This window comes from Phragmites australis, chromosome 15 (genome assembly GCF_958298935.1).
Source record: "Phragmites australis chromosome 15, lpPhrAust1.1, whole genome shotgun sequence".
In the NCBI taxonomy this organism is placed as follows: domain Eukaryota; kingdom Viridiplantae; phylum Streptophyta; class Magnoliopsida; order Poales; family Poaceae; genus Phragmites; species Phragmites australis.
The window spans coordinates 6,934,762-6,954,372 of record NC_084935.1 but is presented as its reverse complement, the minus strand read 5'-3'; the positions used below and the strand labels follow the sequence as shown (position 1 = coordinate 6,954,372).

General features: G+C 40.6%; 2 protein-coding genes across 2 annotated transcripts; one reads left to right on the top strand and one right to left on the bottom strand.

Annotated features, from left to right (window-relative positions):
- Positions 1-45: 45 nt before the first annotated feature.
- LOC133892577 (myosin-3-like) lies at positions 46-10,245 on the bottom strand. Its single transcript, XM_062333433.1, has 24 exons — positions 9,014-10,245; positions 8,267-8,368; positions 8,041-8,184; positions 7,810-7,960; positions 7,694-7,721; positions 7,446-7,611; positions 7,287-7,350; positions 7,159-7,172; positions 6,993-7,077; positions 6,685-6,788; positions 6,439-6,577; positions 6,134-6,252; positions 5,886-6,038; positions 5,715-5,804; positions 4,845-4,922; positions 3,683-3,841; positions 3,322-3,522; positions 2,904-3,109; positions 2,672-2,807; positions 2,395-2,524; positions 2,078-2,224; positions 1,864-1,988; positions 1,330-1,536; positions 46-955 (listed from the first exon to the last, which is right to left on the bottom strand). The coding sequence occupies exons 1-24, from the start codon at positions 9,506-9,508 to the stop codon at positions 482-484; spliced, it is 3,717 nt and encodes a 1,238-aa protein (XP_062189417.1). The 5' UTR covers positions 9,509-10,245; the 3' UTR covers positions 46-481.
- Positions 10,246-17,614: 7,369 nt separating this feature from the next.
- Positions 17,615-19,400, top strand: LOC133891915 (uncharacterized). Its single transcript, XM_062332625.1, has 3 exons — positions 17,615-17,754; positions 17,874-17,934; positions 19,038-19,400. Exons 1-3 carry the CDS (start codon positions 17,643-17,645, stop codon positions 19,195-19,197), a joined length of 333 nt encoding a protein of 110 aa, XP_062188609.1. The 5' UTR covers positions 17,615-17,642; the 3' UTR covers positions 19,198-19,400.
- The last annotated feature ends 211 nt before the right edge of the window (positions 19,401-19,611 follow it).

The window sequence follows — 19,611 nt, the reverse complement described above, 5'->3', positions numbered from 1 at the left end:
GAAGAGACCGCAGAAGCAGAAATTCAGAATCTTTGCAAACTGTGGTGCAACTGCTAAACATAGCTTTTTCAGAGTGAGCACTAAGGAGAACGGAGTAAAATGCCTTGCACATTTGAACAGTTCTCACTGTACACATTTTACAGTACTGCTCTCGCATCTCTATTCGCTCATGGCGGATTATCTGTATTTAATTACCCTTCCATATTTCAGGTTTATCGTTCTACATACATACAATGACAACTGAGGACCAATATACATGTACAGACCTCTTGCTTCACCTATATGAACCTTTTGAAACTCTCAACACTGGACGAATAACAGCACCCGCCACCGACGGTGGAGCTCATCATCATTTCCTCAGGCTTGCAATGAAGAGAAGAACCGGGATGATTTCTTCTCGCCTGCCCTGCCATTCTTGGTCACTTTCCTTGACCCAATGGCAGAAAAATGTAGGGGCAAGATCCGAGCTTATCTTGCACGTTCACTTTGAGCTCTTCTTCCCCCACCATCTTTTCCGGGATTTTTCATCATGAGTGCCGACCTTCTGAAGATTCACCTTCGTCTCCTTCAACCGAGATTTGTAATCCCTCTTCCATGTAGCAAAGCGGTCCTTGAGCTTCCGGAGTTCCTCATCAGGGTTCATATTTGAACCAACCTGACCGGACTTGACTGCCACAAGGAAGCCAGCATCATCTTCAAACACTTGCCGCCTGTCCTCAAACTCCTTTGCTAAGTGATTCACAGCATTTACTCGCCTATCTGAATTTCCTGCTGACACTTTAGATTCAGGGTTGTAGTTTTGGTGTCTCAACTCTGTCACTTCAGGTGTATGGGTCCCTGTGGACAATGTATCTTCAGAGTCATACTGAGCATGTGTTGGAGCAGCATCAGTCCTAGCTGCTCCGGTGGCCACGTCATCAGAAGCTAGGCTCTTCTTAGCCGCCACAAGGCTCAGCTGAAAGGAAAACAAAGAATCACATCCAAAGGAACACGTCTTCTCAAAGATAATGCAAGAAAACATTATTGCATGCCACATAATTATATATAACTCTTTTCTAACAATTCAAACTTCTAAAGTAGCTTGGTAGTGCATGACTAAATTCAATATCAGAGTAATTGTTCTTCAGTTCAGGACCTGTTTTAACACATCAATGGAAAATTCTTGAATAGCTTCATAGGTCATCATCACGTTAGGAGGCATGTTGGAACACTATCATCCTCTAATAGATGAATTCATGTTTCAAAAAATGTTTATCCATTGCCTTAAATAATAATACAAGCAAACAGAAAAATAAAAATAAAAATATAGATTCAATATAGATGATTTACCTGCAGAGAAGAGAGCTGTCTCTTCCATGCCTCTTCCATAGATTTCATTTTGGCCTCATATTCTGACCATTTCTTCTCATATTGTTCCAATTGTTTTTTCAGCATTACATTTTCTTCCTCTTTATCCCGCAATGCCACCTCAGCTTTCGAGATACGCCCCTGAAGTTCTGTGATGACTGGCTGTTGAGGATGATGCCCATTCGTTTCCTGCCATTGGATGCTAAAATTAGGATCTGCTATACCTTTGACGCTTACGTGTTACACAGTTGAATCGACTCCATATCTTGTACAGGGAAAACTTCTCGATTTTCAAAAAATACAATCGGATATAACAAACAATAAAAATTTCAGTAGCTCAGAGGTTGGTAACGAAATAAATATAGTGACCAACCCCGCTCACGATAATTGCAGATGAAGATTGTCTACTAGCAGTAACAAATCTTTCAGATTATGTACTACTGATCCAGTACTGGATGAAATCAGTATGCAACTAGAGCATTGTAAGGTCGGAACAAATAAAAGTATGCAACTCACATGACATATCCTCGACTCTGTACTATTCTTCCTTACGTCCCCTTGAACTTTGTTGCGACTGACCTTTGACCCCTTCTCATTCTGCAGGCACTTGTATTTCTTCCTGGCCAGGCACCCACGCATCACTACAGAAACACATGGAAACATATGATTAGATAGATCCACTACTCTAGGGCATTATGACGTCACTAGGCCTTCATATCGCATAAATTACCGGACTGTAGAAGAACGATTTGATTCAATTGATCATTAAACATGGTAGCTGCAAGTCGACGCCTAGTGTACTTCTGTATGAGAACAGCTGCCCTCCATCTCTTGACAAGACGATCAAAGTGTATTCTTGCTCTTTCACCTCGTATAACTGCAGATTGGCAAGGGAGAAGAGTTAAACAAAATAGCCAGCATTTGCCAGCTTATAACTGAAACAGGAAGAATACATTTAATTCCAAAATATCCACATGCTAGAAGGTCAAAAAAATTAGGATTTAGGAATGTTTTGAACAAAAAATAAAAGCAAAAAAAATGCATTACATGACTGCAGTGTCATTGCTCCTTTCTTCAGACCCTGATATCCCTGTCGAGAATGCAACCCGCGGAAGTGTTTCTGAATACAGAGGGTTCCATGGAGCATCTGCTTTTTAGCATTTTCCACAGCAGCAACCTACAGAATAATCAAGAATAACAAACCACATCCATAAATATGAATAGATATTATTGCAAAGTAAAGTTGGCCAAACTATCAAGCTTTTGTATTCTACTTGAGGGTCAAGACTAGGATCAAAAGGTTAGAATGGTCCTTGTATTGTACCTGTCCTGTACGGAAAAACAACTTTGTGTAGCCAACTTGGTACATTTCAGGGGGGATATTCAACTGCTGTAGTACAGCAATTGAAACACTAAGTGGATCCTGAGATGCAACAGAACGCAAGAGAAGAAATCCATATCTGAATATTGTATAACAAGTTGTAAGTCCGGTGGCATACAGTATTCAACAAAATAAGCAATTATATTAGTGAAATCGGATTCTGTGAAATAGCAACCTTTCAGCGAACTGCTGGTGAGTCATCCTAGTTGGATAGCCCGTTCTTGATATCCTTACAACTTCAAGCACCCCACAGCATTTAAGCTGGTGCAAGATAAGATCATGCTCGAATAACCTGGGGCGCTGTTTGCTATTTGGCTGAATGCATCGAATAAAATGAGGAGTCGTACTCTCCAACTGCTGCATCAGCTTGAACAGTTGAACCTGAATACATAACAGAGCATTGAGATGGCTAAATGGAATCCAACTTTACAGAAACAATAACAGGAGCATGCATTATGGTGTTATGGAGGATGACAAAAGGCACTACCAAGAAAGTGAATACACATTATATAACTAAAACATAGAGATCTAGAGAACCATTCTCCTATGATATCATCTGATAAGATGAAAGCATAAATGAATAGAATCTGTACCTTAAATTTGGTGACAACACTTTGTTTTTGTGTATCAATAACTGAGTGCCATGAAAGACTTGATTTGTTCTGAGAATCAGCAACCATGACAGAGGCAAAATGTTTCGGAAGTTCACATTTACATGACGAGAGTAGTTGGATTGACTCAGAGTGCAATGGATCTCTATTCTTCTTCAAGAACCCAGCTGTATCATATGTCACCTGGAATCACAATTAATACAGTTATCAAGTTGCATATAGAATATAAGAGCTTCAACAGCAAATGAATTAAACTGATGGTTGCATGGGCAAGTTTACAGATGTGGAGAATGTTGGAGATCAAAAATAACAGAACGATAAATAAACATGAGGATTCACCAACCTCTCCAGCATAATGACAAATCTTAAAAGTGCCTTCCTGTTCACCTTTGAAGCAAGAGTTACCATTTAACTGCTGCTTAAGCTTGTTAGCAAAGGAAAGGTCTGTTGCCTTTGGGAATGTAGATTCTTCATCCAGTAATGACAATAGCCCTAGAGGTTTCTGCAATGCAACAAAAAAAGTAATGTGCAATAGTACATATACAGATATAAACAATTTAAATCAGTGAAGCTTACAGTATTAATCTGTAAAACATGGTTAACTCCTCTTAATCCATGGTTTTCCAACACCATGATAGCCGAATAGTTTTCTTCAAAGATAACACTTAATCATCAATAAATACAGCCTTTTATCTATACTTTTCTTTTAGAAAAAACATGGATTAACTCTTAAGGACGTTTCCATCTGTTCTACTTTGTTCCTCATTTAACTGCTGCTTAAGCTTGTTAGCAAAGGAAAGGTCAGTTACCATTTAACTGCTGCTTAAGCTTGTTAGCAAAGGAAAGGTCTGTTGCCTTTGGGAATGTAGATTCTTCATCCAGTAATGACAATAGCCCTAGAGGTTTCTGCAATGCAACAAAAAAAGTAATGTGCAATAGTACATATACAGATATAAACAATTTAAATCAGTGAAGCTTACAGTATTAATCTGTAAAACATGGTTAACTCCTCTTAATCCATGGTTTTCCAACACCATGATAGCCGAATAGTTTTCTTCAAAGATAACACTTAATCATCAATAAATACAGCCTTTTATCTATACTTTTCTTTTAGAAAAAACATGGATTAACTCTTAAGGACGTTTCCATCTGTTCTACTTTGTTCCTCATTTTATCTTGGGAGATGCTCATTTCCGCTGTAAAGGCTCGAAATTCAGGCATTCTAGTAACTTGGATGTCATGGAAAGGCGACGTACAACAGATTTGGTGATAAACTGTTTCTACTGCAAGAAACTCAGTGTTGGAACTAGAAAGCAAAAGAGAATTAAACTAAATGGCCATAGAACATTGAGCTAAAACACATACTGTTTCGCCAGCACATGTCAGGTAAGCAACTACAAAATTTATGCATATAAATAGCAGGCTCGAAAAATTATTCGAACTATGTAGAAACAGCAAAGTTATGGTCCATATGTAAAGGGATTGCATGAAACAACACTGCATACCTTCTCAAAGAGAGATAAGCAGTCAGTGTTATCCACAAATTCCATAGTGGCCCAGTCAATTCCATCTTCTAAGTATTCCTGGAAAAAACATACTTAGCATGTACACACAACAGGATAAAAGTATAGAGCTTCAAGCAACTGAATACATGAGCAGACACATGAAAACAAGGGAAGCAGCTCTACAATTTTACATAAAGAAAGATAATGCAGGCAACATAGATCCTAAAACGATTAAGGGTGTCATGTGCACAGTGGATCACATCATGAGTAGTCACAGCCAGAGTTCTAAACATTGGAACTAGTAAGTATAAATCATGGGCCTTGTTGACACAGCAGAAATCAGTCACTTCCCATGGTTTTCTAGCTTATTGTGTTTCCTAGAGAAACTAAAGTTGTCCTGTTTCCTCCTTTGATAATCACCAAATGTTTAAAATACCATGAAATAACACCCAATGTTGGCTGGTTTTCCGAATCACGGTAGGTTAGAGGAAGTTTGGTAACCAATCATAGCTGGCAACCACTTAGATTTGGAACCCTGGTTCCAAATTGCAACTATTTTGACACCCACAAAGTTTCTGTCCAAGGAAGCACATAATCACTCGAAAGGCAGAACACAAAACAAAATGTTGTGGCATATTCAGATCATATCGAACCATGCATATCTAGGTTAGACAAACCAACTTCAGCATCTGACCACATGCCCTAGTTGTGAAGACATAAGTGGCAAAGTTCGCAGGATTGTTTACTTCTTTAGTACACAACAATGTACCCTGACATTGGCTTACAGGAGAAAGCATATGTAATACAGATCATAATTATTCACACCTTTGATGTTAATACAAGTAATCCAAGAAACTGTTAAAATCTTACCTCCTGCTGTAGTTTAAAAAGATGTCGGTTGAAGTGCTGCTGCAGCCTTTCATTGGCATAATTTATACAAAACTGCTCGAAACCATTCTTCTGTAATGGTTCGAATAAATATTAGAACTGAGGAATCGCCAAAGTAAACCAGTATTAAACAAAATACAAAATACTCCATACATTGAAACACTCAAACCCATAAATATCTAAAATACTTATGGATCTCCATGTACATTGCCTCCCCATTCCAAGTGAGTGGTTAATTTGCTCAACGATCCAGTCAAATAAATGGGCATAGATTGATTTTGCTAGTGCATCCCTCGCGTCAATGGCCTAGAGAAATTAGAAAGCTTAAATACGAACCCAAGTGATGAAATCAATAAGCAATAAATGATCCATGCAGATAAATTTTCCAGGTAATTACATACCTGTGTTAGTGTCAGCCTTTTAACAATATTGTCATTTCCAGCTCGGATTTTACGAGTTGACATAGCAGTCACCAATTGATTGGCAGGGCAGCCTAATAGCTTTGCAGCAGTAGCCAACCCTGTGAACACATTAAACAATGTAGGTTATTCGGTGAACTCTGCAAAAGACAAAAGACACCCACAGCAACTTTTGACACAAACACAGAACAAAGATAATGTGATTAACATGTTTGCGTTTTTAGGGACACTTTCTATGGGATACACCAAAAGAAACAAATGGCCATTATAGAGAAGGGAAATCGTACCTTCATTTGAAACAACTTCCACATGGTTTTCATTATCTATGACAGAGAATGAAATGTTTCCCAGCCACAAGACAGCTGCGAGCATAGAAAACAATTTCATTTGATCTTCCTTAGATATCTTAATAGTATCCCATGCATCCTGCACATGAAAAAAAGTAGCATAAATAACAATAAGATAATATAAGTCTATAATATACCAGCAGAACTTTGGTTGGAGAAGTTATTTGGATTTCCCAGTAACATTACCACTAGCACTGAAAACTTTTTAGCATCGTCAACACCATCAATTCTCAAGCAGTTACTCTGCTTCAAGTAATTGTAGTCATTGGCACTTTTCAGAAACAATTTTTCTGCAGAAGCATATGCATGTAACAAAATTAGAAAGTGAGAAAGGAGGAGATATGAAGAAAGATAGTTATACATATCACTGCTAAAAGGAAAATAAGCACGTAATATAAGCACAATGTGGCATGTGTTTTCGTTCCTTCATAGAAGCACCCATTGTAACACTTCAAATTGTAATATAAGCACATCAAATGTGACTGTATGATTACTTTTAAGAAAGGGAGGAGCTCCAGAACACAGTTGATAGAAAATATGGTATGACCTCTCTCCTTGTGCCCTTTGCACCACCCTCGACTGCATGCGAAGGCACAGCATATTAGACGTTTCAGAAATAGTAAAATATGGAGTTTTTAGCAATGTATGAAGCTATTGTACCTTCTCGAGCAAGACTGCTCCATGAGATTCAGTCAGAGGGTACATACATGCCCAAGGAAACAAGTTAACAGGAAGTTCAAAGATATCACGACTAGACATCCCAACAATAAATGGTACACAAGACTTACAGGTCTGGATTTTAGCACCACACATCTTCCCGGCTTCAGAAAAGTGTATTTCAATAAGTTTGCCCTGCATCAAAATCATCGTGGCACCATAAGAATTATTCAAAAGAATAATTAACTGAAGAAAAGTAGTATAACAATTCTGCATTAAGATAAACTCACAAATCGGCTAGAATTATGGTTTCGTGATGTTTTTGCATTCCCTAACGCTTCCAGAATGGTATTGGTCTGAAGAACCTCAGACTCCACTCCACTAGCACCCCCTAGAGCAGCCAAATATTGCATTGCAATTTTAGCAGTCTCAGTTTTTCCTGCTCCACTTTCGCCACTGAAATATGACAAGGGACACAGAGAACGTATTAAAAATTAGGTAACCAGAGTTTAAAATGAAGTAGATAGGAGATGTTAACCTTATTATTATAGATTGATTTATGCCATCTGCAGAGAATGACCCAGAGTATCAGTAGTTGCATTAAAAGACAATTCTTGCAAACAGTATAAACCCTTTATTCTCTTTATAACCTACCTCGCAGCATCTCATTAAACGCCAAATCAGCAACTGCATACACATGTGGATCATCCTTGATCTTATGTTTGTATTGCATGATGGAAGCTTTCCCATAGAGTGCAACTTCTTTTAACGGATTGACAGCAATCAGAACAGGTCCTGCTTTTGTCTACAAATAGCAAATAATGCAAATGAGGATATATACACTAGGCCATATATAGCATAATGAGATTCCTGCATAGTGCTTACATAGATCAGATCACGAGAATATCGCAATTGCAGATTGTAAAGAACTGTAGGTTCATTCAAGTAACTCATCTGGATCAGATCATCCACTCCATCGAGAATATCAGGGTTGGCAGGCAAGAGTCTTTCTGGTGACACTGTCAGAACCTATGCAAAAAAAACCATGAGTAAGAATGATACATGAGTTTCCTCAGATAACTATACCATAATGGCAATATAAGACACTAACTTTTCCATTAGCCAGAAGTATTTCAGCATCATCTCCGGATATTGATTGAATCTGTCCAAGCTCCCACTTTGCATTTGGTGAGGAACACCAAACTCGTAGCTTCTGAAATAAAAAGTCCAGAACTTGATTTCGAATGGTTTTTCCAAACATGATGGAAACTTAAAGACATCATACTTAAATCATCAATGGAAAGCATTTATAAGAGAACTAGTTCCTTGATACATATACTGCTGTAAGAAACAACACATTCTGATTGTCCAGTATCCATACTTCTAAGGTTACAGAAAAAAAAATCTAGTCGTCGAATATCCATACTTCTAAGGATCACAGTAGCATGCCAAAGTATTGAAGCATGTACTTGACAAATTGGTTGAAGTCCCACTTCCCTGACCATGAAAAAGCATTAAGCAACAACTAACTGCATCTACTGTTAAATGCTAAACAACGATGAGTTCGGCATAACCCAAATAAAACTGTAACTTCACATGGAAGTCTTATTGATAGATACCATATGGAAGCAGCTTTCATTCTTTCAAGCAAGCGGGTGTATAAATTCAGCATATAAGCAAACACGAGTCAGCGTCAATTTGATTTAACATTTCTTGTTGACTCATAGGCAAGCTTTTGCCATCATGTCAAAGCAAGTAGTCAGCCTACTTATATGCAAGTATTCAGCCTACTTTCACATCTTCACATGACAAATAGATAAATAAATCCTACAAATTCCAGATTGAACAAGCCTCTCACCTTCTGGAGGACATAATCCATGATATCTGTACACCCTGGCTTCCCATTCATCTTTGCCGTTGTTGAGGAAACAGAGGGGGGATCCTTACACACTGTCGTCTCCTTCCTCTCTTCATGAAATTTCTCAACATATGGTGACTCCTCCAGCACTTCTGCATTAGGGTACTTCCTCTTAGTACCAAAGATGCGACCTTTCACCGCCTTTTCCTCCTTGGCCTCCAGCCCAGCAATCTCACTCTCAACATCCGGCTTCTTGTCGACCGCCATCATATCTGCAGCAGCGCCTTTCGCCACACCATTTTCAAGTTTAAACCCGGAAGGCAGTGACGGTCGTCTTGTGGTGGGCAGCCGGCCACGGCTTGTTGGTCGGGCTGGCAATGCCGGAGGCGCATCCTTGGGCTGCTCGTCGCGCTTCTTTATGGTCTCGAGCAAGACCTCGAGAGAGCTCTTCTGCGCAGCTGGTGCTGGTGCCATCACGGCGGCTGCAGACAGCATTACCACCAGGGAAATGAACAAGTCACCAGCCCAAACCGGTGACCTAGACCAAGGCTCACACGCCAACACGCCAAATCCAACAGCCGAACAGCACAGTGACCAGAAATTCCCCCATTTCGCATCAAATAGCGCTAACTTCAGGCGTAAGAGCCCCTGACTCACCAAGGGCTCAAAAGTGGCACCCCCTCAAACCCCAAATTCCAGACCCAGACACTGGAAAGACTCAAAATTTCCCCACAAATCCCTCGAAACTCCACGCTCCCGGCCTCAACTTAGCACCAATCGCACGCGCCAAGAACAAATTTCGGCGCAGCCCGCACCAAGGAACGGGTTAAAAACCCAAACTTCGCGCGATTTTTTGAAGGGGAAATAGCCGGGCCAAGCTTGGAATCGGCGAAGAAAAGCCTGCGACTGCGAAGGCTGCAATCTTTGGCGAAAGAACCCGAAACAAAAAAGCAAAGCCTGCCGAATCAAAGGGCTGGCGTACGTACTAGCAACAGCACGCGGAAGGCGAAGAAATCATGAGGAAACGCATCCAGAAGATAGCACTAGAGAGGAACAGGATAATTCCTCCCCCTCCTGCCGCCCCGCTGCAAGAACAGCGAGCCCACTACGAACCGCTCCCAAATCGAAAAACAAAAACAAAAACGAAATTATTTTCTGGGGGCTTTTGCTTCTCCCTCACATTTCAAACCTCCGCTCCTCCCCCATATCTCCGTGTCCTTTTCCCCTCCCTTGATCTGTTACTTAGGCAGTGGGAAAAAAAATTAGGACAAATCAAGACAAATGACGCCCATACCCTTAGGCTTGCTCGCTAATTACGCTGCCTGGACAGTGGCGTTTCGGTGAATCCTGCTCGGAACGGAGGGCGGATGGGTGGGCGTTCCGGATTGGAGGCTCCGGTTTAGACCGTTGGATGCGAGCGGCTGCGGCTTCCGCTCCACGACTTCGGTCGAGGGTGGGAAGTTACGCAACTGCCCCTGGAGGTTTTCTTTTTGTGAAATCAACTGCCCTGGAGGTTAGTGCTCTGACACAAAGCCATTTCTGTTCCTTTGTGTTCTTTGAAAATAGCGGCTGATTTGGTCATTGTTAATCTTGTTTTGTTATTATGACAAAAGATAAAAAATAATGTATGAAATATCATGGGAGAACCTTCTGTTTGACAAAAGAAAAAAAGTACAGTCAATAGGAAGACAGACCAACGATATCCTGTTTCCACAAATGATTTTCTCAAAAAAGTATAGTTTTGTGTTCTGGTCAATAGAGGTGGTATACTATTAGGAAAAATTGCTATCTTACCATTTTATTAGAGTCAGATTATCAAAATACCAAAAATATGTCACTACTATAATACTACTACCATTTATCACCGTTACCCAAAATACACTCTCATCCAATTCCAACTCCTTGAGTTTTTTATCGATCTCTTTTTTTTCCATGCTGCAACATTAAAAAATTCTTCTAAATACCAAAATTCTCTCACACAAGACATCTTCTTTTCCAGAACTGCAGCCCGATCCCCATTTTCTTTCTCATACAGAGGACTAGAGGAGGCGAGCTCGAAATATAACTCAAAATTCGATATGTGTTTTTGAATCCAACTCGAATTTAGATATTTGATTCGGTAAAAAGATTTAGATACGAGTGTCAGGTAACAATGTCTGGGACGTATGATTTTTATTGGAACCATTATTCTGTAAGCGATTTCAAACGAAACGGTCTCATTTGCGCAGGAAACATCTTTTTTGACAGATAATATATGGATATATAGACATCCTGTAAATGTACTGCATTGCTGCTGTAATACTACTCATCAGGGTGCACGTACCGCATCGCGAAATTCCATGGCCGTCTCCTGTAAATGTCACAGGCCGGACGTAATGCTACAAGCACGGTTATCTCCAACGCAAGCGGAGACGAAAACACGCTGGCCATTCATAACTCGGATTAACTACACGACGCAAGTTTCTCGTTAGTTGCCTGAGTTTTTATGGCCACCAAACGAGCGTAAGGAACCGAACCAAACATCAGCAGGGAGAAATATTGGCCCTTCTCACGTATGAGCTATTAAACCATTTATTTACTTAAAATTTGTATTGAAAAGTAAAAAAATTATAAGATATATAAAAGAATCATCAGATTGATAAATATAGTGCTAGAGATGTAGCACCAGATAATCATGAGAGTTGCCTTTCCCAGACATCCCTGAAGGGTTGCAACTGCAAGCGGCAGTAACTCTGAACTTCCTGCCGGTGACAGTACATTGTTATTGTACTTTGGAGTAATCAAGTGTCAAAGCTACCCTCATGGCCAACCAGCTCGTTTCCAGTGCAAAAAATTCTGAGCAGCTGGAGAGGATCGAAGCAGGGGACATGGCTGTCATGGCATTCATTTCAGAGCATACGGTAGTGTACGTGTAGGGATCTCCGTCTCGCATTGGCCATCGTATGCCAGGCCCATACATACATACATACATACATACATAGGGTGGCGTGAGGCAGGCCCACACGCAGTGACCCGTGGCCGTTACGCGACGGGTACCAGACAAGTGGCGTGGGTGTGGCAGAGCTGCCTGCATGGATGCCGTGCGTAGAATGGGCCGCGAGGAACTCGAGATTATTTGGCAAAAGATCGAGGCTAAGAATGCTTTTGGAGTAGTTAAATGTTGTTGGAGACCGTGATTTGAATAGGTCTTTGGCTTTGTTTGCGTCTGCTTTGCTTTTGCTAAGGATGCGATCATGGAGGCAAAGTAGTTAATCGCTCTGGTAACTGCACTGCTTTTCCTTTTCAGAACCATGAGCAGGGGCATTGCTCTCCTCAGTCTCCACTCTTCACCGTCTCACACAGCAAGTGTTGTGAATTGTGATGGGCCTGCGAGGCTGCCGGTGCACTTGCTGCAGTCCTCCAGCTGCTTTCGATTGGCTGCTCGGCGACGGGGAAACACACGAGCGCGGATCTCCTGGCCGCTGTCCAGTTCAGGTCCCATGCCAATGATGCCATGATGCGTGACCTGCGGTCCTCGGCTGCAGATCTCGAGGCGGCGAAAAGAGGAAGACCAGGTGAGGGCTGTCGTCGGATTCGTGCAGTGGTGCGATGGCGATCTAGCTCCTGATGCCGTCTCAGCCAAGCATCAGTTCTCGCAATGTCTCACCATGGATAGGGTGGTCCAACCATCCGAAGCTCCAAATTACAAGAGCTTTTTCACAGTAGTCTATACTATCTACAGACATGAGGTAGTATAAATTTAATCTGATAATCCACGTAATTAGATATTTGTAATTATGGTAATTTTGTTAAATTACCCACCATACTTTTTGCTAATGGAAAGATAACGCCGCAAATATCGGATCGCTAACCCTAGATAATGGGTATTAAATGAACTCTCATGCTAAATGCAGATTAAAATGTTAAAATGGCAATGAAATATTGCTCTATTTAGAGATATATAACTGCAGTTAATTATTTTAATGCCACGTATTTTTTTCCCAAAATAACACTAATACTACCATACTACTCACATATACTACCTATATTACCGGTGAAAAATAAGTAGTATTCTGACTAATCTGGACCGTTAGACTCTAAAAATAAATAACTCATATTAATTTTAGATCATCCTAAAATTTCTCAATTCCAAACGACAAATCAGATGTGATATTGTATCGACTCCCAGCCATGCTTTATTCAGTTACAATACTCCACGTAATAAGCGGTTGGTGACAGGATACTCCATTGTTATTACTACAAACCTTTTGATAAATTTACTTTTTTTAAGGAATTTTGACAAATTTACTACTACTATATGTTGAACCTTTAGGCTGTTCTAAAGTAAAATACAGCGTTGGGCTCAACAAAATAGATGATCTATTTGAAATAGATATTTTGATCTACCACTAACTAGCTTAATGATCAACAGATCATAGTGGCCACCTCATGATGAAGAAACTGCGCCAAGTACACGAACTGCTGCACCTCGTATGGGCATTGAGCCCAAATGCCGTCTTGAACGAATGATTAGGTGTAGCAAAGCTCGGTCAGGATCATGAGAGAGGCGCCATCATTGCAGGCCTTGCTTGCAAGTGAGGGCGCACCGGGAGAAAAACGGCAAGTCGCTTTAGTTTTGAAGTGATATCAACAGGAACAAAAACTTTTCGTTTCAAGATTCACAAAAATAGAGAACGAGCAAATCAAGTAAAAAGTATCATCCTAGGTAAGTACACTTGTAATATGATAGTATAGCAGGGTTTTTTTTTTTAATTTTTCGTCACTCATGACAATAGCAGATTGTAGAAGTGAGATTGAGAGGTACATGTTATATATACACGTTGTTCTAAAAATAATAAGGAACGGATTAGTATAATTCTCTAGATGTATGGTTGGTTGGGTGTCCCCCTCCTGATTTGAAGGGGAGTATTAAACTACTCCTATATTGGTAACCTTTTCCTTATCTGTGTTTAAGGTTTTTTGATGAATTGATGATCCATGTTTACAGTATGCAAGACGAAAACGACAGGAAGAAATACAAGTCACGGAGAAAAGGAAAAGACAGGAGATATCCCTATCGCGCACCGTTCCGCCGCGGTTTCTTCAAGTGGATTTCATGGCAGCTGCGTGGCCACTCAGACGACACGGACGGGTGCATGCTTCGCTTTGCCGTTTACGCTTGTCGCGGCCGGCGTCCACAGTGGCGCGCGCGGGTGCCGGAGCCCCGAAAGCGCACCACGCTGCCTGCTATCTATCCGTCCTCTCCTTTTTTTTTATAGGTCGGACGCATACTTACTCTTAGATATATGAACATATCACACTTATACTTGCATATATACATATAGATACATCTAGTACACGTTTAAGCATATGTTTGATTGAGTTTCTACATATTACTATTTTGTTAGAAACATGTTGCTGATAGAAATTAGAAAAAACTAATTCTAACTTCTATAATAATAAAGATTACTTTTACTCATCAGAACCACACATAGAAGTCAATAAAAACAGACTATTTATTTGGATTTTTAATTTTTAAAAAGCAAAAACTCAAACAAATATACTAAATAAAATTAAAGATAAGAATAAAACTCAAACCTTAGTGATACCTAACCAACTCAGCTATGCACGGTTATCTGCAGGCTAAAGGCTGCTCCAGGATTGGTGAACTCGGGCAATCGTGACGCGTCGGTCGAGACGAAAGCGACGCGGCTTGTGCCGTTTGGTGAGCGCAGCGCATGGCGGAGCAGCAGCGCACTCGCTGGGCCAGAAGGAAAAGAGACGGCAGGTGAGAGGCTGAGAACTCGTGGGCAGGAGGACCTGGTTATGGCGGTGGTCATCCGAAGGCCTGCGCACTAGATCGCATGCACCAAGTGGACGCGAGGCGGCTGTGCGTACGTCCGAGTGACCGGGCAGCGTTGCGTCGTCCTCGCTTGCGGTTTTCGTCGGGGCAGGCGGTGGTGGTGGAGGGAAGAGTCGGTTGGGACATATGCCTCGTATTTGTCAGCCGGCCATGCATGCACGTAGGTACGTAGGATTTTGATCTCTGCCTCATCATCTCTGGTGATGCATGAGGTCGAGCGTTAGCTCCGATAGCAAGGTCGCCAGAGTGCCAATGAGCTCACCTGCGTTCGAGATCCGCTCCACGCATGTGCCCGCCTGTGTTTGGGATTTGTTTCAAGATGCGAGCAGATTGAGGATATACACGGATGCACCTTTAGTAGTACCATATGTTTTTCGCACATCCAAGATCTATTGTTCTCTAATATCTCCTAACGTGTGTAAGGACATGCATGCATACGTGTGTATGTACGTGTGGTGCGAGTAAGTTGTGCGTCGGTTATGTAAGTCTTGAATGTACCTCTTTTAAAAAATATCTGATGATGCATACGGCTAGGATGTTATCTGGTGATGCATTGATATATCATATTCTATCTAGTTATAAATACTTATCATTTTAATTAAAATCTGATTAAAACTTTAAAATTTTGACCATCAATAGTTTTTTAAAATTTTGTTTGAAAACACAAAAATCGTACGTGTAGATTTATCTTCAAATATATTTTTATAATATTATATTTTTATTAGATATTATAACTATATTCTAATAAAAAATAATGATTAAATTACACATTAAAAATTATATAAAATTAAAAGCAACTAGTATTTATGACCCGATGAGTATATGAAACTGTAACGCAGTGCCTGCCCTCTGGACCGCTGAAAGATCGAGAAACGTTTTTTAGCTACCGTGGCGTAGGTTCGAGCTCAGACGTGGCAGCCGCGCAGCCAACATGTCTGACTTCAGGAGGGCAGGCGACAACACGATCTGGGGCGCCTGCATGATTGTTTCTCCCTGTCGTCGTCGTCGTGGTCTTCTTTCTGGTTCAGAACCGGTTGCCATGTGGACATCTGTAGAGAAGAGGCAGGCGCCAACTGTAAATATTTTTCATGCTTCCAATGGAACCTGTACTTCGTGCACACGTAAGCGCACTTTTAAACGTGTGCTTTGTGTGTCTGCGTGTAAATTAAGTTGTACTGTACGTTGCAAAACATGTTCAAAATACTGACATGCTCTTGAGAAAAATATAAAGAGATTTTTTTGTGTGCTACTTAATATCAACGAAATCATCGATTCGCCACTGAGAAAATCATATCCCTCCTATATCACCAATTTATTTTTTTTCATCCTTTAAATACAGTTGCCATCACTGTTGCCATCACAACAGAGATGACGATAGTAGCACACATGAGATGAAAGATTTGGTCTTAGTCTTCGGGACGGAGTGGAAGAAGGGCAGAGACTCTCCAACGAGGTAAGTTTTTTCATCTTATGTGCTATTGTCGTCAACTCCGTTATGATGGCAATGACACAGAAAAAGGAAAAAATAAAGTGGTGGTATGAGAGAGATTATGATTTTTCAGTGATAATCGAGAATTTTGTTAAAATTTATAGCCATAGGCGCACCGGGAATTATCTTAAATATAAAAGGGGAAAATTAAAAGGAAATGGTTTGGCGCACAGTTTGGGTTAGGCCCAAGCCAAGCATGGAAGGCAGGAAACACGCATAAAGCCCAGCCAAAGTCATCACACATCCCGGACGGATTTGGCCCATAGGCCCATAACCAGCAAGCCTCGTTGTACGTCGCAGGCTCGCAGCTTATAATCGCAAGCTGCAACAGCTTTCGCTTCCGAGACCGTTCCAGAGGCGACTGGAGCCAGCGACTCCGGAGACAAACAAGGCCATACGTTGGTATTCTCGGCCGGCCTCCTCGCCTCGACGTGCAGTTGGCGTCGAAGGTTGAGGATGGCCTATTTTCCTTGGTGGACTAGTTTGCTTCCCCCGTTTTTCATTACTTATTATTTTTATCAAACATACATATTAAATATACCAAAGATAATATCAATTTAAAATGAAAAATGATAAAAGTGTCTTTAGAAAATAGTCCAAATATTCTAAAACCTACTGTAAATAGGTGAGTAAGAGATATTTTATAAGAATAAAATTAGAAACTACGTCTAAAAAAACGTGAAGTGATAAGTATTTGAAAACAAATAAAATGATCAAAAATGTCAAGTATTGAAAAACGAAGGAAATAATTTATTTTCTTTCTAGTTTAGTTTCTAAGTTAGTTTAGTTTCTTCTGGTGGATTTAGTAAGTGATCCATCGATGTTTTTGCTTTTCTTTAGATTCTTTGTTGTAGAGGAATCTACGAGATTCTTTTGCTCTTGATCCGCTAGTTTATCATGTTAGTTTTTGATGGTGTCGTTGTTTCTATTTCTTTTAAAATGAGAAGGCGTATCCTACCCTTCTAATAGGTTGCCCGGTATGTTTATCGTTCTAATAGCGTTTTGCGCTGTTTATAGTGGCTCAAAAAAGTTAATGCTCTTCATCTCGTTGGTACGAGAAGTATTTACATCAGCTTTCTCGATCTAGCTTGGCAGTGGTATTCAGAGCATTTTAAGGGTGTTAGTATCTGAAACCTATGGTTATTTTATCTTTTATTTTGTAGGTCTCTAGCTGTGTTGTGTTCACGCTTAATCGAATAAAATCACCCATTATATATATATAAAGCTTTCGCTTCTGAGACCACTGACCCAGGGAAACCCTAGGATGGCGGAAGCGGACAAGTCTGCACCGCTCAGCCATGGCAAAGAAGCGGAACAAGAAGAACAAGGCCAAGAATGGCGGCGGCGCCACCACGATGGACACCTCTGAGGGAGGCCCCTCGGCCTCCATCGCCGCGGAAGCTCCGCAACGTAATTCCCCCCTTTCTTTCTATTTTTTTGAGAGGTTTCGGTGGTTTCTTGGTGTTCTCCTCTTTCGCTTCTAAGATCGCCCGGTCCAATGTTCTTTTTTTCTCCTCGTTGTTCCGCAGCGATGGATACATCCGAGGGGAAGCAGGCGTCTTCGTCATCGGCGGCACTCAGTTCGATCAGGTAGAGTGCCACTGGGTGGTCATTATTAACTTGTCGGGTAGTTACGGTAATTGAATAGTAGAATTCGACCAACATCTGTAACAACGTCATTGCGTGATGGGATTCTAATTTTTATCCTGCCATTTTATGCTGATTAGTTTGATAACATAGGTAGGGATTCCTTTTGATATGATCTATGTGATGGGTTCTTCCAGCATTTATGTGAATGTTCTTGCTATGATCTTTATATACATGTCGAAGAAGCAATTCTATACAAGGAACACATGGGCAAGAACTACCTCCACATTTGTCTGTGGAGTCACGTTAACCATAATAGTTTCTGAATTCTGAAATATGTTATTATAATGAGTCGATTCATTGTTGTTAGGCAGTAGTAATCTCGTTTGGTTGTTGGCAATATCAGAACCATATACACGAAATCATTTTAGTTATTCGAATCACATGGTGTTCGGATATCTTTTTCTGTGATAAATGAATTGAATAAAGAAGCCAGAGCTGATTGAAAGTAGATGAGAAAACGTCAAGTTGACAAAGGTTAAACAAAAATAAAATACTTGGCATTGACACCGGCTACGGACTGATTGTCCTAACAAGCAAACTGTAAACTTGTTGGTACTCCTCATTTTACCATATAAATCCGGAAAATTGTCTTCTGTACCGTATATTTCACTCATATTCTCTTGCCCAAATAGCCTAAATCCATCAAGCAAAAGGGTCAAATGTTTTACCAGCTTGATCTACCAATCCAAAAAACCTTCTTATCAGTGTCTCCTGAACATTCGCATGTCAGTTTGGGAAGTAATCGAATGTTGACGAGATATCAACCCAAGTCAGGCTAATTTGACATTTGTTTCCGCCTAATTAATGCATATTTCACTAGTAGACTCCTACCCCCTTCCAAAACTGCCTGTAAAGGTTTAATTATATATTGCTAGAAGGGTCTCAGCAAATGTTCTGCAGTAATGTATGTGCATTTGTGCTTCACTTCTGGAATACTGGCATGGTCTAGCTGTCTTCCTCGTAATCTGCTTTGTTGTGGCTTGATACATGTTGTCAGTTTGTGATGAAAATATCTTTATCCAAGTTCTTTGTCTCTTGACCAGGAAAATAAAAAAAGGAGTGCTGATAAAAAGGTCCATAAATGCAAGGAAAATGAAAGCAGTGGCCAGAGCCATATCGAAAAATGAAAAGTCCGAGGAGAAGATCCAGAAAGCGAAATGCAAGAAGACAAGGATTCAATCTGCCAAATCTTTGTATGACTGAAGATTCAGCTGTAAGCAGAATTTTCAATTTTGTGTACCCATATGTTTCTGTCTTGTAGAGGAACCAAATCAATGCGTTTGAAAAAAAAGGGGGGCTTGCTTAGCCTGCATAGATAGTTGTGAGCTTGTTTCCATGACTCCTGGAATCATCTGGCACATACTGCCTGGTAATAGTAGCATATTAGGTTTGATAGGTTTTTCTGTTGCATTCTTTGATATCGATCTGAGGATAGTGATCAGGTGCAAGGTTAATTCCAAATTTCTAATGTCATTTTCTGTAGCAGCAACAGATTCAGTGTTTTTCCACAACGGGTAAGTCCCGAATTTCATTACGCATAGGCAATGAAATTACAATAGGTTCCAACATACAAACTACCGGTACTCGAAAATAAGAACCTGAACATACCCCCAAGAT

Bases quoted from the DNA above. Each gene is read 5' to 3' on its own strand.
- LOC133891915 (XM_062332625.1), top strand. From the start codon at position 17,643: ATGGCAAAGAAGCGGAACAAGAAGAACAAGGCCAAGAATGGCGGCGGC. The intron at 17,755-17,873 runs GTAATTCCCCCC...GTTGTTCCGCAG, and splicing joins CGCCGCGGAAGCTCCGCAAC to CGATGGATACATCCGAGGGG. The intron at 17,935-19,037 runs GTAGAGTGCCAC...TCTCTTGACCAG, and splicing joins GCGGCACTCAGTTCGATCAG to GAAAATAAAAAAAGGAGTGC.
- LOC133892577 (XM_062333433.1), bottom strand. From the start codon at position 9,508: ATGCTGTCTGCAGCCGCCGTGATGGCACCAGCACCAGCTGCGCAGAAG. The intron at 1,989-2,077 runs GTAATTTATGCG...GTGTTTCTGTAG, and splicing joins AATCGTTCTTCTACAGTCCG to TGATGCGTGGGTGCCTGGCC. The intron at 956-1,329 runs GTAAATCATCTA...TTTTCCTTTCAG, and splicing joins GACAGCTCTCTTCTCTGCAG to CTGAGCCTTGTGGCGGCTAA.